This window comes from Lissotriton helveticus, chromosome 5_2 (genome assembly GCF_964261635.1).
Source record: "Lissotriton helveticus chromosome 5_2, aLisHel1.1, whole genome shotgun sequence".
In the NCBI taxonomy this organism is placed as follows: Eukaryota; Metazoa; Chordata; class Amphibia; order Caudata; family Salamandridae; genus Lissotriton; species Lissotriton helveticus.
The window spans coordinates 12,862,577-12,879,874 of NC_136066.1; the positions used below are offsets into that span (position 1 = coordinate 12,862,577).

Below are 17,298 nucleotides of genomic sequence, written 5' to 3' on the forward strand. Positions count from 1 at the left end.
ACCTTTGATTCTCATTCCAGAGCCCTCACCTGTGATACTCATTCCAGAGAGCTCACCTGTGATACTCATTCCAGAGAGCTCACCTTTGATTCTCATCCCAGAGCCCTCACCTGTGATACTCATTCCAGAGCCCTCACCTTTGATTCTCATCCCAGAGCCCTCACCTGTGATACTCATTCCAGAGCCCTCACCTGTGATACTCATTCCAGAGCCCTCACCTTTGATTCTCATCCCAGAGCCCTCACCTGTGATACTCATTCCAGAGCCCTCACCTTTGATTCTCATCCCAGAGCCCTCACCTGTGATACTCATTCCAGAGCCCTCACCTGTGATACTCATTCCAGAGCCCTCACCTGTGATACTCATTCCAGAGCCCTCACCTTTGATTCTCATCCCAGAGAGCTCACCTTTGATTCTCATCCCAGAGCCCTCACCTGTGATACTCATCCCAGAGCCCTCACCTGTGATACTCATCCCAGAGCCCTCACCTGTGATACTCATTCCAGAGCCCTCACCTGTGATACTCATCCCAGAGCCCTCACCTTTGATTCTCATCCCAGAGCCCTCACCTGTGATACTCATTCCAGAGCCCTCACCTGTGATACTCATTCCAGAGCCCTCACCTGTGATACTCATTCCAGAGAGCTCACCTTTGATTCTCATCCCAGAGCGCTCACCTGTGATACTCATCCCAGAGCCCTCACCTGTGATACTCATCCCAGAGCCCTCGCCTGTGATACTCATTCCAGAGCCCTCACCTGTGATACTCATCCCAGAGCCCTCACCTGTGATACTCATCCCAGAGCGCTCGCCTGTGATACTCATCCCAGAGCCCTCACCTGTGATACTCATTCCAGAGCCCTCACCTGTGATACTCATTCCAGAGCCCTCACCTGTGATACTCATTCCAGAGAGCTCACCTTTGATTCTCATCCCAGAGCCCTCACCTGTGATACTCATTCCAGAGCCCTCACCTTTGATTCTCATCCCAGAGCCCTCACCTGTGATACTCATTCCAGAGCCCTCACCTGTGATACTCATTCCAGAGAGCTCACCTTTGATTCTCATCCCAGAGCCCTCACCTGTGATACTCATCCCAGAGCGCTCGCCTGTGATACTCATCCCAGAGCCCTCACCTGTGATACTCATTCCAGAGCCCTCACCTGTGATACTCATTCCAGAGCCCTCACCTGTGATACTCATTCCAGAGAGCTCACCTTTGATTCTCATCCCAGAGCCCTCACCTGTGATACTCATTCCAGAGCCCTCACCTGTGATACTCATTCCAGAGAGCTCACCTTTGATTCTCATCCCAGAGCCCTCACCTGTGATACTCATCCCAGAGCGCTCGCCTGTGATACTCATCCCAGAGCCCTCACCTGTGATACTCATTCCAGAGCCCTCACCTGTGATACTCATTCCAGAGCCCTCACCTGTGATACTCATTCCAGAGAGCTCACCTGTGATACTCATCCCAGAGCACTCACCTTTGATTCTCATCCCAGAGCCCTCACCTGTGATACTCATCCCAGAGCCCTCACCTGTGATACTCATTCCAGAGAGCTCACCTGTGATACTCATTCCAGAGCCCTCACCTGTGATACTCATTCCAGAGAGCTCACCTGTGATACTCATCCCAGAGCCCTCACCTGTGATACTCATTCCAGAGCCCTCACCTGTGATACTCATTCCAGAGCCCTCACCTGTGATACTCATTCCAGAGAGCTCACCTGTGATACTCATTCCAGAGCCCTCACCTTTGATTCTCATCCCAGAGCCCTCACCTGTGATACTCATTCCAGAGCCCTCACCTTTGATTCTCATCCCAGAGCCCTCACCTGTGATACTCATTCCAGAGCCCTCACCTTTGATTCTCATCCCAGAGCCCTCACCTGTGATACTCATCCCAGAGCCCTCACCTGTGATACTCATCCCAGAGCCCTCACCTGTGATACTCATTCCAGAGCCCTCACCTGTGATACTCATTCCAGAGCCCTCACCTGTGATACTCATTCCAGAGCCCTCACCTTTGATTCTCATCCCAGAGCCCTCACCTGTGATACTCATTCCAGAGCCCTCACCTTTGATTCTCATCCCAGAGCCCTCACCTGTGATACTCATTCCAGAGAGCTCACCTTTGATTCTCATCCCAGAGCGCTCACCTGTGATACTCATCCCAGAGCCCTCACCTGTGATACTCATCCCAGAGCCCTCACCTGTGATACTCATTCCAGAGAGCTCACCTTTGATTCTAATCCCAGAGCCCTCACCTGTGATACTCATTCCAGAGAGCTCACCTTTGATTCTCATCCCAGAGCCCTCACCTGTGATACTCATTCCAGAGCCCTCACCTGTGATACTCATTCCAGAGAGCTCACCTTTGATTCTCATCCCAGAGCCCTCACCTGTGATACTCATTCCAGAGAGCTCACCTTTGATTCTCATCCCAGAGCCCTCACCTGTGATACTCATCCCAGAGCCCTCACCTGTGATACTCATCCCAGAGCCCTCACCTGTGATACTCATTCCAGAGAGCTCACCTTTGATTCTCATCCCAGAGCCCTCACCTGTGATACTCATTCCAGAGAGCTCACCTTTGATTCTCATCCCAGAGCCCTCACCTGTGATACTCATTCCAGAGCCCTCACCTGTGATACTCATTCCAGAGAGCTCACCTTTGATTCTCATCCCAGAGCCCTCACCTGTGATACTCATTCCAGAGCCCTCACCTTTGATTCTCATCCCAGAGCCCTCACCTGTGATACTCATCCCAGAGCGCTCGCCTGTGATACTCATCCCAGAGCCCTCACCTGTGATACTCATTCCAGAGCCCTCACCTGTGATACTCATTCCAGAGCCCTCACCTGTGATACTCATTCCAGAGCCCTCACCTGTGATACTCATCCCAGAGCCCTCACCTGTGATACTCATCCCAGAGCCCTCACCTGTGATACTCATCCCAGAGCCCTCACCTGTGATACTCATTCCAGAGAGCTCACCTTTGATTCTCATCCCAGAGCCCTCACCTGTGATACTCATTCCAGAGAGCTCACCTTTGATTCTCATCCCAGAGCCCTCACCTGTGATACTCATTCCAGAGAGCTCACCTTTGATTCTCATCCCAGAGCGCTCGCCTGTGATACTCATCCCAGAGCCCTCACCTTTGATTCTCATCCCAGAGCACTCACCTTTGATTCTCATCCCAGAGCCCTCACCTTTGATTCTCATCCCAGAGCCCTCACCTGTGATACTCATCCCAGAGCGCTCGCCTGTGATACTCATCCCAGAGCCCTCACCTGTGATACTCATTCCAGAGCCCTCACCTGTGATACTCATTCCAGAGCCCTCACCTGTGATACTCATTCCAGAGAGCTCACCTTTGATTCTCATCCCAGAGCCCTCACCTGTGATACTCATTCCAGAGCCCTCACCTTTGATTCTCATCCCAGAGCCCTCACCTGTGATACTCATTCCAGAGAGCTCACCTTTGATTCTCATCCCAGAGCCCTCACCTGTGATACTCATTCCAGAGCCCTCACCTGTGATACTCATTCCAGAGCCCTCACCTGTGATACTCATTCCAGAGCGCTCGCCTGTGATACTCATCCCAGAGCCCTCACCTGTGATACTCATTCCAGAGCCCTCACCTGTGATACTCATTCCAGAGCCCTCACCTGTGATACTCATTCCAGAGAGCTCACCTTTGATTCTCATCCCAGAGCGCTCACCTGTGATACTCATTCCAGAGAGCTCACCTTTGATTCTCATCCCAGAGCACTCACCTTTGATTCTCATCCCAGAGCACTCACCTTTGATTCTCATCCCAGAGCCCTCACCTGTGATACTCATCCCAGAGCCCTCACCTGTGATACTCATTCCAGAGCCCTCACCTGTGATACTCATTCCAGAGCCCTCACCTGTGATACTCATCCCAGAGCCCTCACCTGTGATACTCATTCCAGAGAGCTCACCTTTGATTCTCATCCCAGAGCGCTCACCTGTGATACTCATTCCAGAGCACTCACCTTTGATTCTCATCCCAGAGCCCTCACCTGTGATACTCATCCCAGAGCCCTCACCTGTGATACTCATTCCAGAGAGCTCACCTTTGATTCTCATCCCAGAGCCCTCACCTGTGATACTCATTCCAGAGAGCTCACCTTTGATTCTCATCCCAGAGCCCTCACCTGTGATACTCATTCCAGAGAGCTCACCTTTGATTCTCATCCCAGAGCCCTCACCTGTGATACTCATTCCAGAGAGCTCACCTTTGATTCTCATCCCAGAGCCCTCACCTGTGATACTCATTCCAGAGCCCTCACCTGTGATACTCATTCCAGAGAGCTCACCTTTGATTCTCATCCCAGAGCCCTCACCTGTGATACTCATTCCAGAGAGCTCACCTTTGATTCTCATCCCAGAGCCCTCACCTGTGATACTCATTCCAGAGAGCTCACCTTTGATTCTCATCCCAGAGCGCTCGCCTGTGATACTCATTCCAGAGCCCTCACCTGTGATACTCATTCCAGAGAGCTCACCTTTGATTCTCATCCCAGAGCGCTCACCTGTGATACTCATCCCAGAGCACTCACCTTTGATTCTCATCCCAGAGCACTCACCTTTGATTCTCATCCCAGAGCCCTCACCTGTGATACTCATCCCAGAGCGCTCGCCTGTGATACTCATCCCAGAGCCCTCACCTGTGATACTCATTCCAGAGCCCTCACCTGTGATACTCATTCCAGAGAGCTCACCTTTGATTCTCATCCCAGAGAGCTCACCTTTGATTCTCATCCCAGAGCCCTCACCTGTGATACTCATTCCAGAGCCCTCACCTGTGATACTCATCCCAGAGCCCTCACCTGTGATACTCATTCCAGAGAGCTCACCTTTGATTCTCATCCCAGAGCCCTCACCTGTGATACTCATTCCAGAGCCCTCACCTGTGATACTCATTCCAGAGCCCTCACCTGTGATACTCATTCCAGAGAGCTCACCTGTGATACTCATCCCAGAGCACTCACCTTTGATTCTCATCCCAGAGCCCTCACCTGTGATACTCATCCCAGAGCCCTCACCTGTGATACTCATTCCAGAGCCCTCACCTGTGATACTCATTCCAGAGAGCTCACCTTTGATTCTCATCCCAGAGCGCTCGCCTGTGATACTCATCCCAGAGCCCTCACCTGTGATACTCATTCCAGAGCCCTCACCTGTGATACTCATTCCAGAGAGCTCACCTTTGATTCTCATCCCAGAGCCCTCACCTGTGATACTCATTCCAGAGCCCTCACCTGTGATACTCATTCCAGAGAGCTCACCTGTGATACTCATCCCAGAGCCCTCACCTGTGATACTCATCCCAGAGCGCTCGCCTGTGATACTCATCCCAGAGCACTCGCCTGTGACACCCGTCGCAGAGCGCTCACCTGTCACCTCCATCCCGGGGAACAGCTGCTCCTGCACGGAGGCCCTGATCTCATCGAAAACAATGTCCTCTTCTCGGTCTGCGTCAAACTGGGCAAGAAATTCAAAAGGAAGGGGAGAGACACGTAAGAGGTTAGTTAGAGAAGAGGCAATAGGCTAGATGGTGAAGAAGAAAGAGATTAGATGGAGAAGATGTAAGAGGTTAGATAGGGACGAGGTATGAGCTTAGATAGAGAACAGGTACGTGCTTAGATAGAGAAGAGATAAGAATTTAGATAGAGAAGAGGTAAGAGGTTAGGTAGAGAAGAGGTTAGTAAAGAGGTAAGAGATTAGATAGTGAAGGGGTACGTGGTTAGATATAGAAGAGGTTAGATTGAGAAGAGTTAAGAGGTTAGATTTTGGTTAAGTAGCCAAGAGTTTAGATAGGGAAGAGGTACGAAGTTAGATAGAGAGAAGGTAAAAGGTTAGATATTGAAGAGATAAGAGGCGAGATAGAGAAGATATAAGAATTTAGATAGAGAAGAGGTAAGAGGTTAGGTAGAGAAGAGGTTAGTAAAGAGGTAAGAGATTAGATAGTGAAGGGGTGCGTGGTTAAATGGAGAAGAGGTCAGATAGAGAAGAGGTTAGATTAAGAAGAGTTAAGAGGTTAGAATTTTGGTTAAGTAGCCAAGAGTTTAGATCGTGAAGAGGTAAGAGGTTAGATAGTGATGTAAGAGGTTAGATAGTGATGTAAGAGGTTAGATAAAGAAGTGGTATTAGGGTAGAGTGTGTGGAGACAAGAGGTTAGATAAAGAATAGGCAGGAGATTACATAGTGAAGAGGTAAGAGGTTAGATAATAATGAGGTAAGAGGCTAAATAGAGACGAGGTAAGAAGTCATATAGAGAAGAGGCAAAAGGTTAGACAGAGAAGAGATAAGAAGTTAGTGAAGAGGTAAGAGGTAAGATAATGAAGAGGTAAGATATTAGATAGAGAAAAGGTAAGAGGTTAGTGAAAAGGTAAGATGTTAGATTTTTGAAGAGGTAAAAGGTTACATAGGGTAAAATTACGAGGTTAGATAGTGAAGAGATAAGAGGCGAGATAGAGAAGATATAAGAATTCAGATAGAGAAGAGGTAAGAGGTTAGGTAGAGAAGAGGTTAGTAAAGAGGTAAGAGATTAGATAGTGAAGGGGTGCGTGGTTAAATGGAGAAGAGGTCAGATAGAGAAGAGGTTAGATTAAGAAGAGTTAAGAGGTTAGAATTTTGGTTAAGTAGCCAAGAGTTTAGATAGTGAAGAGGTAAGAGGTTAGATAGTGATGTAAGAGGTTAGATAAAGAAGTGGTATGAGGGTAGAGTGTGTGGAGACAAGAGGTTAGATAAAGAATAGGCAGCAGATTACATAGTGAAGAGGTAAGAGGTTAGGTAGGGACAAGGAAAGTGGTTAGATAATAATGAGGTAAGAGGCTAAATAGAAACGAGGTAAGAAGTCATATAGAGAAGAGGCAAAAGGTTAGACAGAGAAGATAATAGAAGTTAGACAGAGAAGAGGTAAGAAGTTAGTGAAGAGGTAAGAGGTAAGATAATGAAGAGGTAAGATATTAGATAGAGAAAAGGTAAGAGGTTAGTGAAAAGGTAAGATGTTAGATTTTTGAAGAGGTAAAAGGTTACATAGGGTAAAATTACGAGGTTAGATAGTGAAGATGAAAGAGGTTAAATAGAGACGAGACACAAGGTTAGAGAGTGAAGAGGTACAAGGTTAGATAGGGAAAGGGTAAGAGGTTATATAGTTAATAGGTATGAGGTTAGATGGAAAAGAGGCACAAGGTTAGATAGTGAAGAGGTGTGAGGTCAGATAGGTAAGCGGTTAGAGAAGAGAGGGTTGAGACCAGAACAGTGTAACGAGGGAAGGGGTTGGAGATGGACAGGGTGAGACAGGTGTGAGCGCTAATTCACTGTTAATAAAAATAAGGTGCTATATTTGAGCTACCGCTAATATTGAACTGTGTTTACATCGTCTTAAATCTTGATTAAACTTCATCCTATGTCCTGTGATATTTTTGTTGAGTCCACTTCTAAAATAAACTTTAATAGTTTCACATAAGTCAGCAGAAAAGGCTCTCGGAGAAAGTCTCCTGAATGTACTAAGTCAATGACAAATCTTGCTTGTCCCAGTTCTGATAACATTGTATGCGTTAAACCGTAGAGCCAAGACAGTGAGAAACATCGAACCATAATGAAAATCACCCAATATATTCAATGTAGGAATATTCATTTTAGAATGTTTTCTCTTTGTTTCATTGAGCTTAAACAAAGAGAAAACAGTCTAAAATAAATATTCTTACATTGAATGAATGAATCCCACTGTTCAAAGCTCTATATAAGTGTGCATTTCTCTCACAAGTGGGGGAGAGCCCGACTCTCATTCTTATAAGACCAATCGATGCCAGCTTTCAAATTGAAATGTACTGAGTTCAATTACTTATGCTGTGATGTTAATATACTGATGAGATATTCTGGGGCAGATTTATGTCGGACTTGCGCCACATTTACGCCACCGTTGCGTCACACAACGGCGCGGAAACGTGGCGCATCCCTGCGACCTATTTACAACGTGACGCATCTAGGCAGATGCGTCACGTTGTAAAGCCCTGCGCCACATGAAACCTGCGTCAGGTTTCATGTGGGCGTTCTGTCGCAGGGTGGGCGTTCCCTCGTAGGAAAGCCCCGTAAAACTGACGCAGTGAAATCTACAAGATTTCACTGAGTCAGTTTTACGACGCTGCTGTGTCAAATCCTTACGCCTGCTTGAAGCAGGCGTAAGGAGTGACGCACCACGTTATGTATGGGTGGCCTCTGTACATTGCAGGAGTTGCCTCGCACTTGCGTCGCTACTCCAGCAATGCGCCGCCCGTACACCACAAGATGCGTCACGCATCTGCCCTTCCTTGCACCATGGTGTACCGCATTGTAAATGCGGCGCATCTGTGGTGCCGCAAGGAGGGAATTGCGTGACGCATCAGTTCTGGCGCATCCCTGCTGATTTGCAGAGATGCACCAGAACTCATAAATCTGCCGCTCTGTATTTTGACTTTAATACTTACATAAAGCATTTAAAACAATCTAGTATCTGTCATTCTGAAGTCTTATGTGGATCCGTTGTGATTGAAAGTGACCGTCCCAATCGGGGAGCACCGAAGTCTTAGCCACAGGGACGACAATGCCCTGAAGATTTGAACTCCAGCGCTAAATTGGATGACTACAGTCAGGAAACTTGCAAGGTTTCCACCCGCTGACAGATCGTGGTGGCAGAGGATGGTCCAATTGGAACGGACCTATGTCTCGATATTAATTGGATGTAGACCCAGTACAGAACCTTCATTTATTTATTTATTTAAAGGTTTATATAGCGCCAGAATCGACTCCAAGGAGTATGTCTGCGCTTTTTTGGAAGCTTATCACCTGTTCGTGCGGAACCTATAGATTTAAAAAACAGAACAGAGAGGTTTTAAATAATTTCCAAATGACAATATGATTCGAACATTCTTTTAGTGGAAGGGGGAGGTCGTTCCAGTGTTTCGGTCCAAGGTATGAGAGAGATTTACCCCCCAGTCTCACTCTCCTAATTCTGGGAACTGTCAGCAAATATTTAGTACTGGAGCGCAGAGCTCTCGGGGAAGATAGGGAATGAACTTTTCTGACAGATAGCTTTGGCCAAGGTTGTGCAGTGCTTTGTGGATAGTACAGCAGACGTTGCACCTTATCCGTTGGCGTATTGGGAACCAGTGGAGTTTTAGAAGAAGAGGGTGGGAAGCTGATGTAGGTGGCATGTTCAAGACCAATCGTGCCGTTGTGTTCGGGACCACTTGTAGTTTGTTAATTGAGGTTTCGTTAGCAGAAAGCAGCAAACCATTGCAATAGTCTAGGCGGCTCAGTATAAGTGCCTGAGTCAGAGTCTTTCGAACAGAGTCTGGGAGTAGGAGAAAGACTTGTTGGAGTAGGCCCAGAGTATGAAAACACGCACCAACTGTCTGACCAACATGCTCTTTAAAAGTGAGGGCCTGGTCTAGCCGAACTCCCAGGTTTTTAACAGAAGTTTTTGGAGCGGGAGGCTTTCCAAGATTGATGGGCCACCAATTAGGGAACCATAATATAGGAGCCTCTCCAAAAAGTAAGAGCTCAGTTTTCCCGACATTACATTGAAGAAAATTGCTCCTCATCCATTGTGAGATGGCATTCATGCCCAGAGAGAATGTCTCCTGGATGGTGGGAGTAAGTTCATCGAAGGGGAAAAGCAGCTGTGTATCGTCGGCATATGATATTGGAACAAACCCATACTTTCTTAGAACATTAGCCAAGGGAGCCACATAGATGTTAAATAGAGTTTGGCTCAAACAGGAGCCCTGTGGAACACCCTTGGTAAGTTCCATGGGTGCAGAGCGATACAAACCTAGATTAACAGTCTGAGTCCGACCAGATAGAAAACTTGCCATCCATCAAAAGGCAGAGTCCCTTAGTCCCATTTCCTTCAGCCTTCTGAGTAGTATTTGATGGGAGACGGTGTTGTATGCAGCTGATAGGTCCAATAGCACCAGAATCATAGAATGACCCTTGTCTAGGGTCATTCTGATGTTATCTGTGACCACTAGCAGGGCTGATTTGGTGCTATATTTGGGCCTAAAACCTGAATGAGAAGAGTCTAGACTGCCTAAAGATTCGACAAAGCTAGGGAGGTGTTGGACTTGGCCCTTCTGGTAGGTTAACCCCTGAACTTTTTGCTTTTTATATGTGACCTAGGGATGGTGATTTGTGGTTTCTGCGCACTTTCACTGTGTCCCAGTGGAAAGTGCATGCACACTCTGAGTGCGTGTGGTGAGATAGACCTGCCCTCCCAAAGGAATGCATGGGGAATGTAGCTGTCCCTGGTAGTTCCTGATGCGTGGGGTGTGCAGGTCCGAGTTTGGTATGTGTGAAGTTGTGAGATTGAATGTGGAGCAATGATGTGTGCGGCGTGAATGTGTCTAGTGTGGAAGTGCCACTTCTAGACATGGGTGTGCGTGTGCAGTGAGTGTGCTGGCCTGTGATTGGCTGGAGCTGGCTGATGAGCCTGGCTCCAGGAGTCAAGATGGGTCTGCCCCGGTGGTGAGTGTTGAGATTAGCATACTGATGTGAGGGAGGGGTGCACCTGGGACCTGAATAGGGCTGGGCTTTCCCCACACAATGCTGGCTCCGCCCCCCTGTGGTGCGACTGATGACCCTAGCCTAACTAGTGAATAGGAAGGGTGGCTGAGCACATCAAGAGTGCTCCAAAACCAGCTGCGACTGGCTTTTCCCCCACCCTGCACCCTGAGACAAAGGATTTTCTAGTATAAGAAGGGGCTGTGTCCCCCTTACAAAATGTTCTCTTCTTGGATCCTGTTGCTGAGGGGGGCTGCTGCTAGGCGCCAGGAGGACCGCCACTGGGGATTGCCTCCCTGCCTAGGAGGACCCTGTGAGATGGCTCTGGGCCCAGCCTTGCCCCCCACCTCTTGAAGGACTTTGTTGCTGGACTTTTGGGTCACTAGCACCTGGGAGCGCTTTATTTGGCCCCCAGCGCTTCATAGCGCTTTATTCTGCACTAGCGCCTGGGAGCGCGTTATTTTTCCACTAAGCGCTTGGTAGCCCTTTCTTGTTACCCTCGCAGGAGCCCACCCTGCAGGTTTGGCCGCTTTGGATATTTAAAACCTCCCAAGCGGCTGCCCACGCCGCATATTTTTCCACTATTTTAATTACAACGGGGGCCCACCCCGTGCTTTGGCAAAGAAATCGCCGCTTTGGCCTCAGCAGCGTGACCGGAGCCAGGGGGCTCGTCAGTAGGGCCAGGCTGCCATTGGCTGCCCCAAAGAAGAGTTGCCGTGGCTGCCATTGGTTCCCCTGTGAGAGGCTCGTCAATAGGGCTGCGCTGGGATTGGCCCAAGCGCCCCTGAGTCTCCCGAAGGCCTCACTGGGATTGGTTCCCGGCTCAAGGGCTTCCCCAGGAAACAGGGCCGAACCCGGAGCCGAGAGAGGAAGCGGGCTGGTTCCCCGGCGAGGCTCTCCCGAGGAAGAGAGCCTCCATTGTTAACACCCGGCCCCCAGGAGCAGGACCGGGTGAGAAGGAGGGCGCCGCCCTCGCCGAGGACAGCGTCGAGGAGAGCCCGGTGAGGAAGGGCTCCCCCTCTCTTGTCCAGGTTCCCCGGAGTAGACCCGCGGGTCGCAACAACGTGAGGGGGCATTGCTGTTTTAACGTCCCCGAGGCTCAGGTGGCATTGCTTCGTTTTGGAGCCACAAGAGACTCCACCCAGGTGGCAATTGATGTGCCACGAGCCCCGAGAGGCTCAACCCGGCCTATTTGATTTACGAGCCTGAGAGGCTCCTGGTGGCCATTTGTTCTCGAGTCCCCCGAGAGGGAGTCCGACGACTAAGGGGGCCTTGTTCAGGTGTGGTAGAGGGGCCCCGGAAAGCAGCGTGCCGCTCCCACTTGCCCCGAGTTATTCTAGCGTCCACGAGGCTTACGAGTGTTCTTGGCCCGAGCCTACGAGGCTCCCACGTGTTGGCCCCATCAGTTCTCCAGCTGCCCAGCACTTAGTGGGCAGCTGCTACGTTTAGGCCCCCCTGAGATTGGGACACAAGGCGTCCTAGCCCCCTAAGAGGTCAGTTGGCCTGGGGACAGCCACAGGTTGTGGCTTACGTAATTTCTGTGAATTATTCTGTGCTGCACCTCTGAATGTGTTTTGATGCGTCATGTGCCTTGTTCTTACACCACTGAATGTATTGTTGATGCACCATGTGTTTTCCTTCCCTACACCTCTGAATGTTGTGAAGCATCATTTGTAATATGTTCATGCTTATACCCCTAAATGTATGGTGATACTGAGGTGGTTGTTCTTGCTAGTACAGGTGTTGCTAGTGAAGCCCAGGTTTCCTGCGTGACATTCTCCTAAGGTGGTTAGGGTTGCGTAGGTGGTACTTACCTGTTACCAGTAGTTACTGGTTGTGTGCTCTATTTCCTATTGTGTGTTACAGTGATTATCATTCTATGTTCTAACAAGTGCTATTTCTCCAAGTACTCTAAAATCTACAAGTGCATATTCCTGGCAGTGGTCCAGGTGGCCCTGTCTTGTACATATCCCCTGTACATTCTGCCCGTGCCTCTGGCACATTGTAAAGTGTGTGTTTTTATCTAATGTGTTTTGGTGTAATACAAAGGCTATTTTTATACACCTTGTGTGGAGTTTCCTTTGTGGTGGGTCCTGGGTGTTGTTGCTGGGGTGCGTGCGCAAATACTTAACTCACATTGCCTCCGAGTTTAGCCTTGCTGCTCGCACCATGTTACCTAGAGGGTGAGCAGGGGCTATCTTGGTGTGTAACTCCCTTGCCCTGACTTAGAATGGTGGTCTCTGACTGGTTTTGGCGCGAGCCCTGGCCAGCCAGGGATCCCATTTCTAACAGGAGGTGTTTGTTGAAATGTCTCTTTAATACTTTACTCAGAAATGGCAAGAGTGAAATGGGACGGAGATTGGTCAAATCGGTCAGATTGGCCTTCATGTTCTTTCGAATAGGCATTATCTGTGCTGCTTTCCATTCATGGTCCAGACAGTTTGCCTATAGATTTAAATTGACCCCTCCAACCCGATCCTGGTTTCAGAGAAACGAGTGGTGGCTGATGGAAGAACAACAACGTGAGTATCCATAGAGATTGCATGAAGTAAATATTGTAGTGCATGCTGGGAGTTGTAGTAAGCATGGTGAGAGAGGGATACTATGGGCAATAATTGAGGAGAAATATTGGATGGCTTTGATTTTTGGTCTTATTGGAGTTATAGGTATTGTGGTGTTGATGGTGTTTTTCAAATTTTACACCAGAGGTACCTCAAGTTAGAAGTTGAGTTGGTAACCTTGCCTGCTAAGAGAGGTGTATTGTAAAGCCTTATCAGTCACACCAAGTTAGAAGCATATTTTTCTTGCGTGGGTGTGTTGCCAGTAGGCCTGGGCATAGTTCGCGGAGTTTTGCTAAGCAGAACTCCACAAAGTTACAAAAAACTCCGCAAAGTTCCGCAAGTGGCAGACTGCAGCGCGAACTGCAGTTTGTGCTGGTATTCCTGCAGCTCGGGTAGAAATGAGAAATGGAGGATAGTACAAGATCTCTGAAAGAATAATCAGAGTTTCGTTCCATGCTATCCCGTGGCACCAAATCCTTTATTTTTTTTTGCATCACTATAATCGAATATACAAATAATTCATGAGGAAATTTCCACAAAAAGAAACAATAAATACCATAAAATATACATAATGAAAACTCCTTAAAAGTTAATAACCAGCATCTTAAGAGCAGCAGTTTGTTATAATACTAGATGTTAAGACCATAATACCAACACTCACGGTTAAGTAATTTCCACAGCAAGAGACAATAAATATATAGAATATTGCTTAATAATATATCCATGGACGTTAATAAACCAGCAATTTAAAAGCAGCGGTTTGTTGTAATACTACTTCTGCTGTGATTTTGTTCCAAATTCCTGCAGATGCAGAGTGGTTTACGGTTGTTGATCTTTGCAAAGCCTTCTCTCTGTTCCATTGCCTGAAGAGAGATTTCGGATCCAAGAGAGAACACTTGTGCGGTGTCACACCCCACAAGAGCATACATAGAGTCCTTCATACTTCAATCAAATTATTAAAAATAATTCAGAGGCCTTGCAGTTACCATATAGTTCGACCCTAATCCAATATATTGACAATCTACTGATCACTTCAATGACAAAAGAAGCTTGTAAACAAGATACCATTGCATTACTTAATCAGCTGAGAATGGGCACAAGTTTTGACCTAAGAAGTTGCAGTACTGGTTGGAGGAAGTTATGTACTTAGGTCACCAAATATCAAAAGGAGTGAGACAAGTGTCTCATAGAAGAATAGAGACAGTCCTTAAAATGAAGGGCCATATTATCAACAAATAGCGATATTTATCGCTAAGTAGGCTTAGCGGCAATTTTTTTATCGCCGCGCATCACCGGATTTTATCGCTGAGATAACGTGCTATTAGCAACGTTTATCTCAAAAGCGATAAAATTCCCGGCGATAGCGGCAAAATCCGTGAATATCGCTGAGAATACAGCGATATTCCCGCATTAGCAACAAAATGCTCTTAGCCATGTTATCCACCTCTCATTGGATATAATGGCTAAGAACTGGTCTGAGCAGGCGTTAGTTTCTGGAGATATTCGCGCTTAGCGCGAATATTTCCATTGCTACGCCTGTGTTGGTTATAGGCGATAGCGACGTTAGCTACTGCTTTCAGTCGCTAACAGGTTGGGTACGTCCACTTTGCATGTCACTGGCGATAATTATCGCTAACATGCAAAGCGGGCCCCAAACCGCTCGCTATCGCCTACAAGCTGTCGCTACCTGCTGTTAGCGACAGCTTGCTAATAGGGCGATAGAATTATCGCTGCTTAGCGGCCGAATACGGCCGCTAAAGTGCCGATATTTCCCTATTGCCCCCCTTGATAATATGCCCCCAAATTCCCAACTACTCAGAGAGAAGCAACATTATTTTGGGAATGGTCAGTTACTGCCGACAGTGGATACTTAACTTTCCTTTGGTTGCAAAGCCTTTCATAAGGCTGACACATGCTGATGTCAATGAGCAAATACCAAAGGATTCAGAAAGCACGGAAGCCTTCCAAGAGCTTAAAAATTGACTTTGCAGTGAACCTGCTCTTGTAGGCCACACTATACAAAAGATGTTGTGTCTTTTGTCACGAAAGAGATGGGTGCGCTTCATTGTCTGTACTAACTCAAGCCCATGGTGATACGAAACATCTCATTGGCTATTTTTCAGCTACTCTTGATCTGGTGGTGACAGCTTTGCCTGGTTGTATTGAATCGGTTGCAGCAGTTAGTCTCAGTGGACAGAACCAGATGGGACTGTGATGGATTATCCTTTGATTGTTATGGTACCTCGTTAGATTGAGATTCTCATCACTCGTTGCAGAACGCAGCATATGACAAATAGCCGCCTACCCGCTATGAGAGAAATATTCTTGCAGCTAAGCTTCTTTCCATCCGGAGATGTAACACACCAAATCCAGCCTCTCAATCGCCTACTCTGGAGAGAGAGGATGAGAAAGTCTCCGACCATGACTGTTTCAATGTAACTGAGTTATGCACAAAACCAATCCCAGCTATATTAGGCGTTCCACTTACAAATCCTGACCATACTCTTTTTGTTGATGGATCATGTCTAACAGATCAACGTGTTATCCGAAGAGCTGCCCATGCCATATGTACTTTAAATGGAGTTGTGGAAGCTTCCTACGTGTGCTTCCTAACCTCTGCACAAGAGTTCATTGCCCGTACCAGAGTCTGCTGTACCTTGGAACGTTCATGAGTCACCATTTTCACTGACAGCCAGTATGGGTTTGGAGTTGTGCATGACTTGGGTCAATTCTGGTCAGATAAAGAATTTTAAATTGATCTGGCAGTCCTATCAAACATGGACTGTATATTTCAAATTTACGGAATCCTCTACAATTGCCAAAGGAGATCACAGTAGTAAAATGTGCTGCACACAAAAGCGGAAATGACTTTGTCACAAGTGGCAACCAATATGTAGATGAAGTTGCCCAATACTGTGCTCTTGAGTTCAGATGACCCATATAATATAGAAGAAAGAACCATGGCATATGTAAATTAATACTGTAAACACTTTTAATGATTCGAGAGAATTACAACATGCTGCCCCCGAAATAGAAAAGGTCAAATGGGATGGAATGGGATTAATAAAAGATGCGAGTGATATTTGTGTATCCAATGAAGCAACGCCAGACTCCCTTTTACCAGCTATGGTGTGACATATGCATGGTCCAACGAATGTATGAAGAGACGGGATGGGTTTTACTTTCCGTTCCGATTGGCAAAAGCCTCGGTTCACAATGATGGCAGAAGATTATTGTATGAGGTGTATGATCTGTGAAAAACAAAATGTGGGCTAGAGAGTAGCAGTAACAATGGGTCACATTGGAAAGTCTGATGGTCCATTTAATCGCCTCCAAATCGATTTCCCTGGAAATGTATCAATGTAATCTGCTGAGGCATATCCTTGTGATTGTCTGTTTGTTCTTGAGATGGTTTGAGGCTTATCCCACCCAAAGATGTGACAGTTTAACAGTTGCCAAACTAATATCACGTTTTGGCATGCCAGCTCACCTTGCATCTGATCAAGGAGCCAACTTTAAAAGTGAGATTATGCAGTTGATATGTACAGCTTTAGGGGTTGACCAAAGATTCCACTGTAACTATGAACTTCTTTCAAGTACGCTAGTCTTCTGAACTGGAAACACACCTCCCATACCAAGAGGGCAAGGTTCAAAGGGGAAGAAGTAGTGTGCAACATCTGTCACTTCTCTTAGTCACTAGCAATCTGAGATGTTTGAAGCTTCAGTAGAGAAGGAGGAGGACCAGACAGAAAACCTTCCATCTCAATTGAATGAACAACTTGCTGAATCAGAGACTGATGTGGAGGATGCAAACCCGGCCACTTCTGTGATACCAACATCTAGACTGAGAATACGCATACACAGAGGTAGTGGGAATACATGGGAAGCTGAAACTAATCTGCCACAACAACCTACCGGAGCGACAGAGTCTGAAACTGAACATAAAGACTCTACTGTGGAAAATGAACAAGTTAAATAGGAATCAAGAATCTTGAGAACTTCAAGGGAAAGGTGGCCAAAGACAACAACTCTTAGAAATAGACAGTTGAGACATAAGACAAGACCAGAGACGATATGGGAAGATAGTGAGATAGAAGAACAAAAACACATGGACATTCAGGACTCTGATTTGGAATCAACTGATGTAAAATGGCCA

At 47.1% G+C, this 17,298-nt stretch overlaps 1 protein-coding gene across 1 annotated transcript in view; it reads right to left on the reverse strand.

Annotated features, from left to right (window-relative positions):
* The window catches only part of LOC144761176 (adenylate kinase isoenzyme 5-like), a 235,196-nt gene that overhangs the window by 44,377 nt on the left and 173,521 nt on the right, over nucleotides 1-17,298 (reverse strand). Inside the window, exon 6 of the mRNA XM_078646684.1 lies at nucleotides 5,349-5,517. Within this exon, the coding sequence (XP_078502810.1) occupies nucleotides 5,349-5,517 (169 nt within the window). The remainder of the gene's footprint in view (nucleotides 1-5,348; nucleotides 5,518-17,298) is intronic.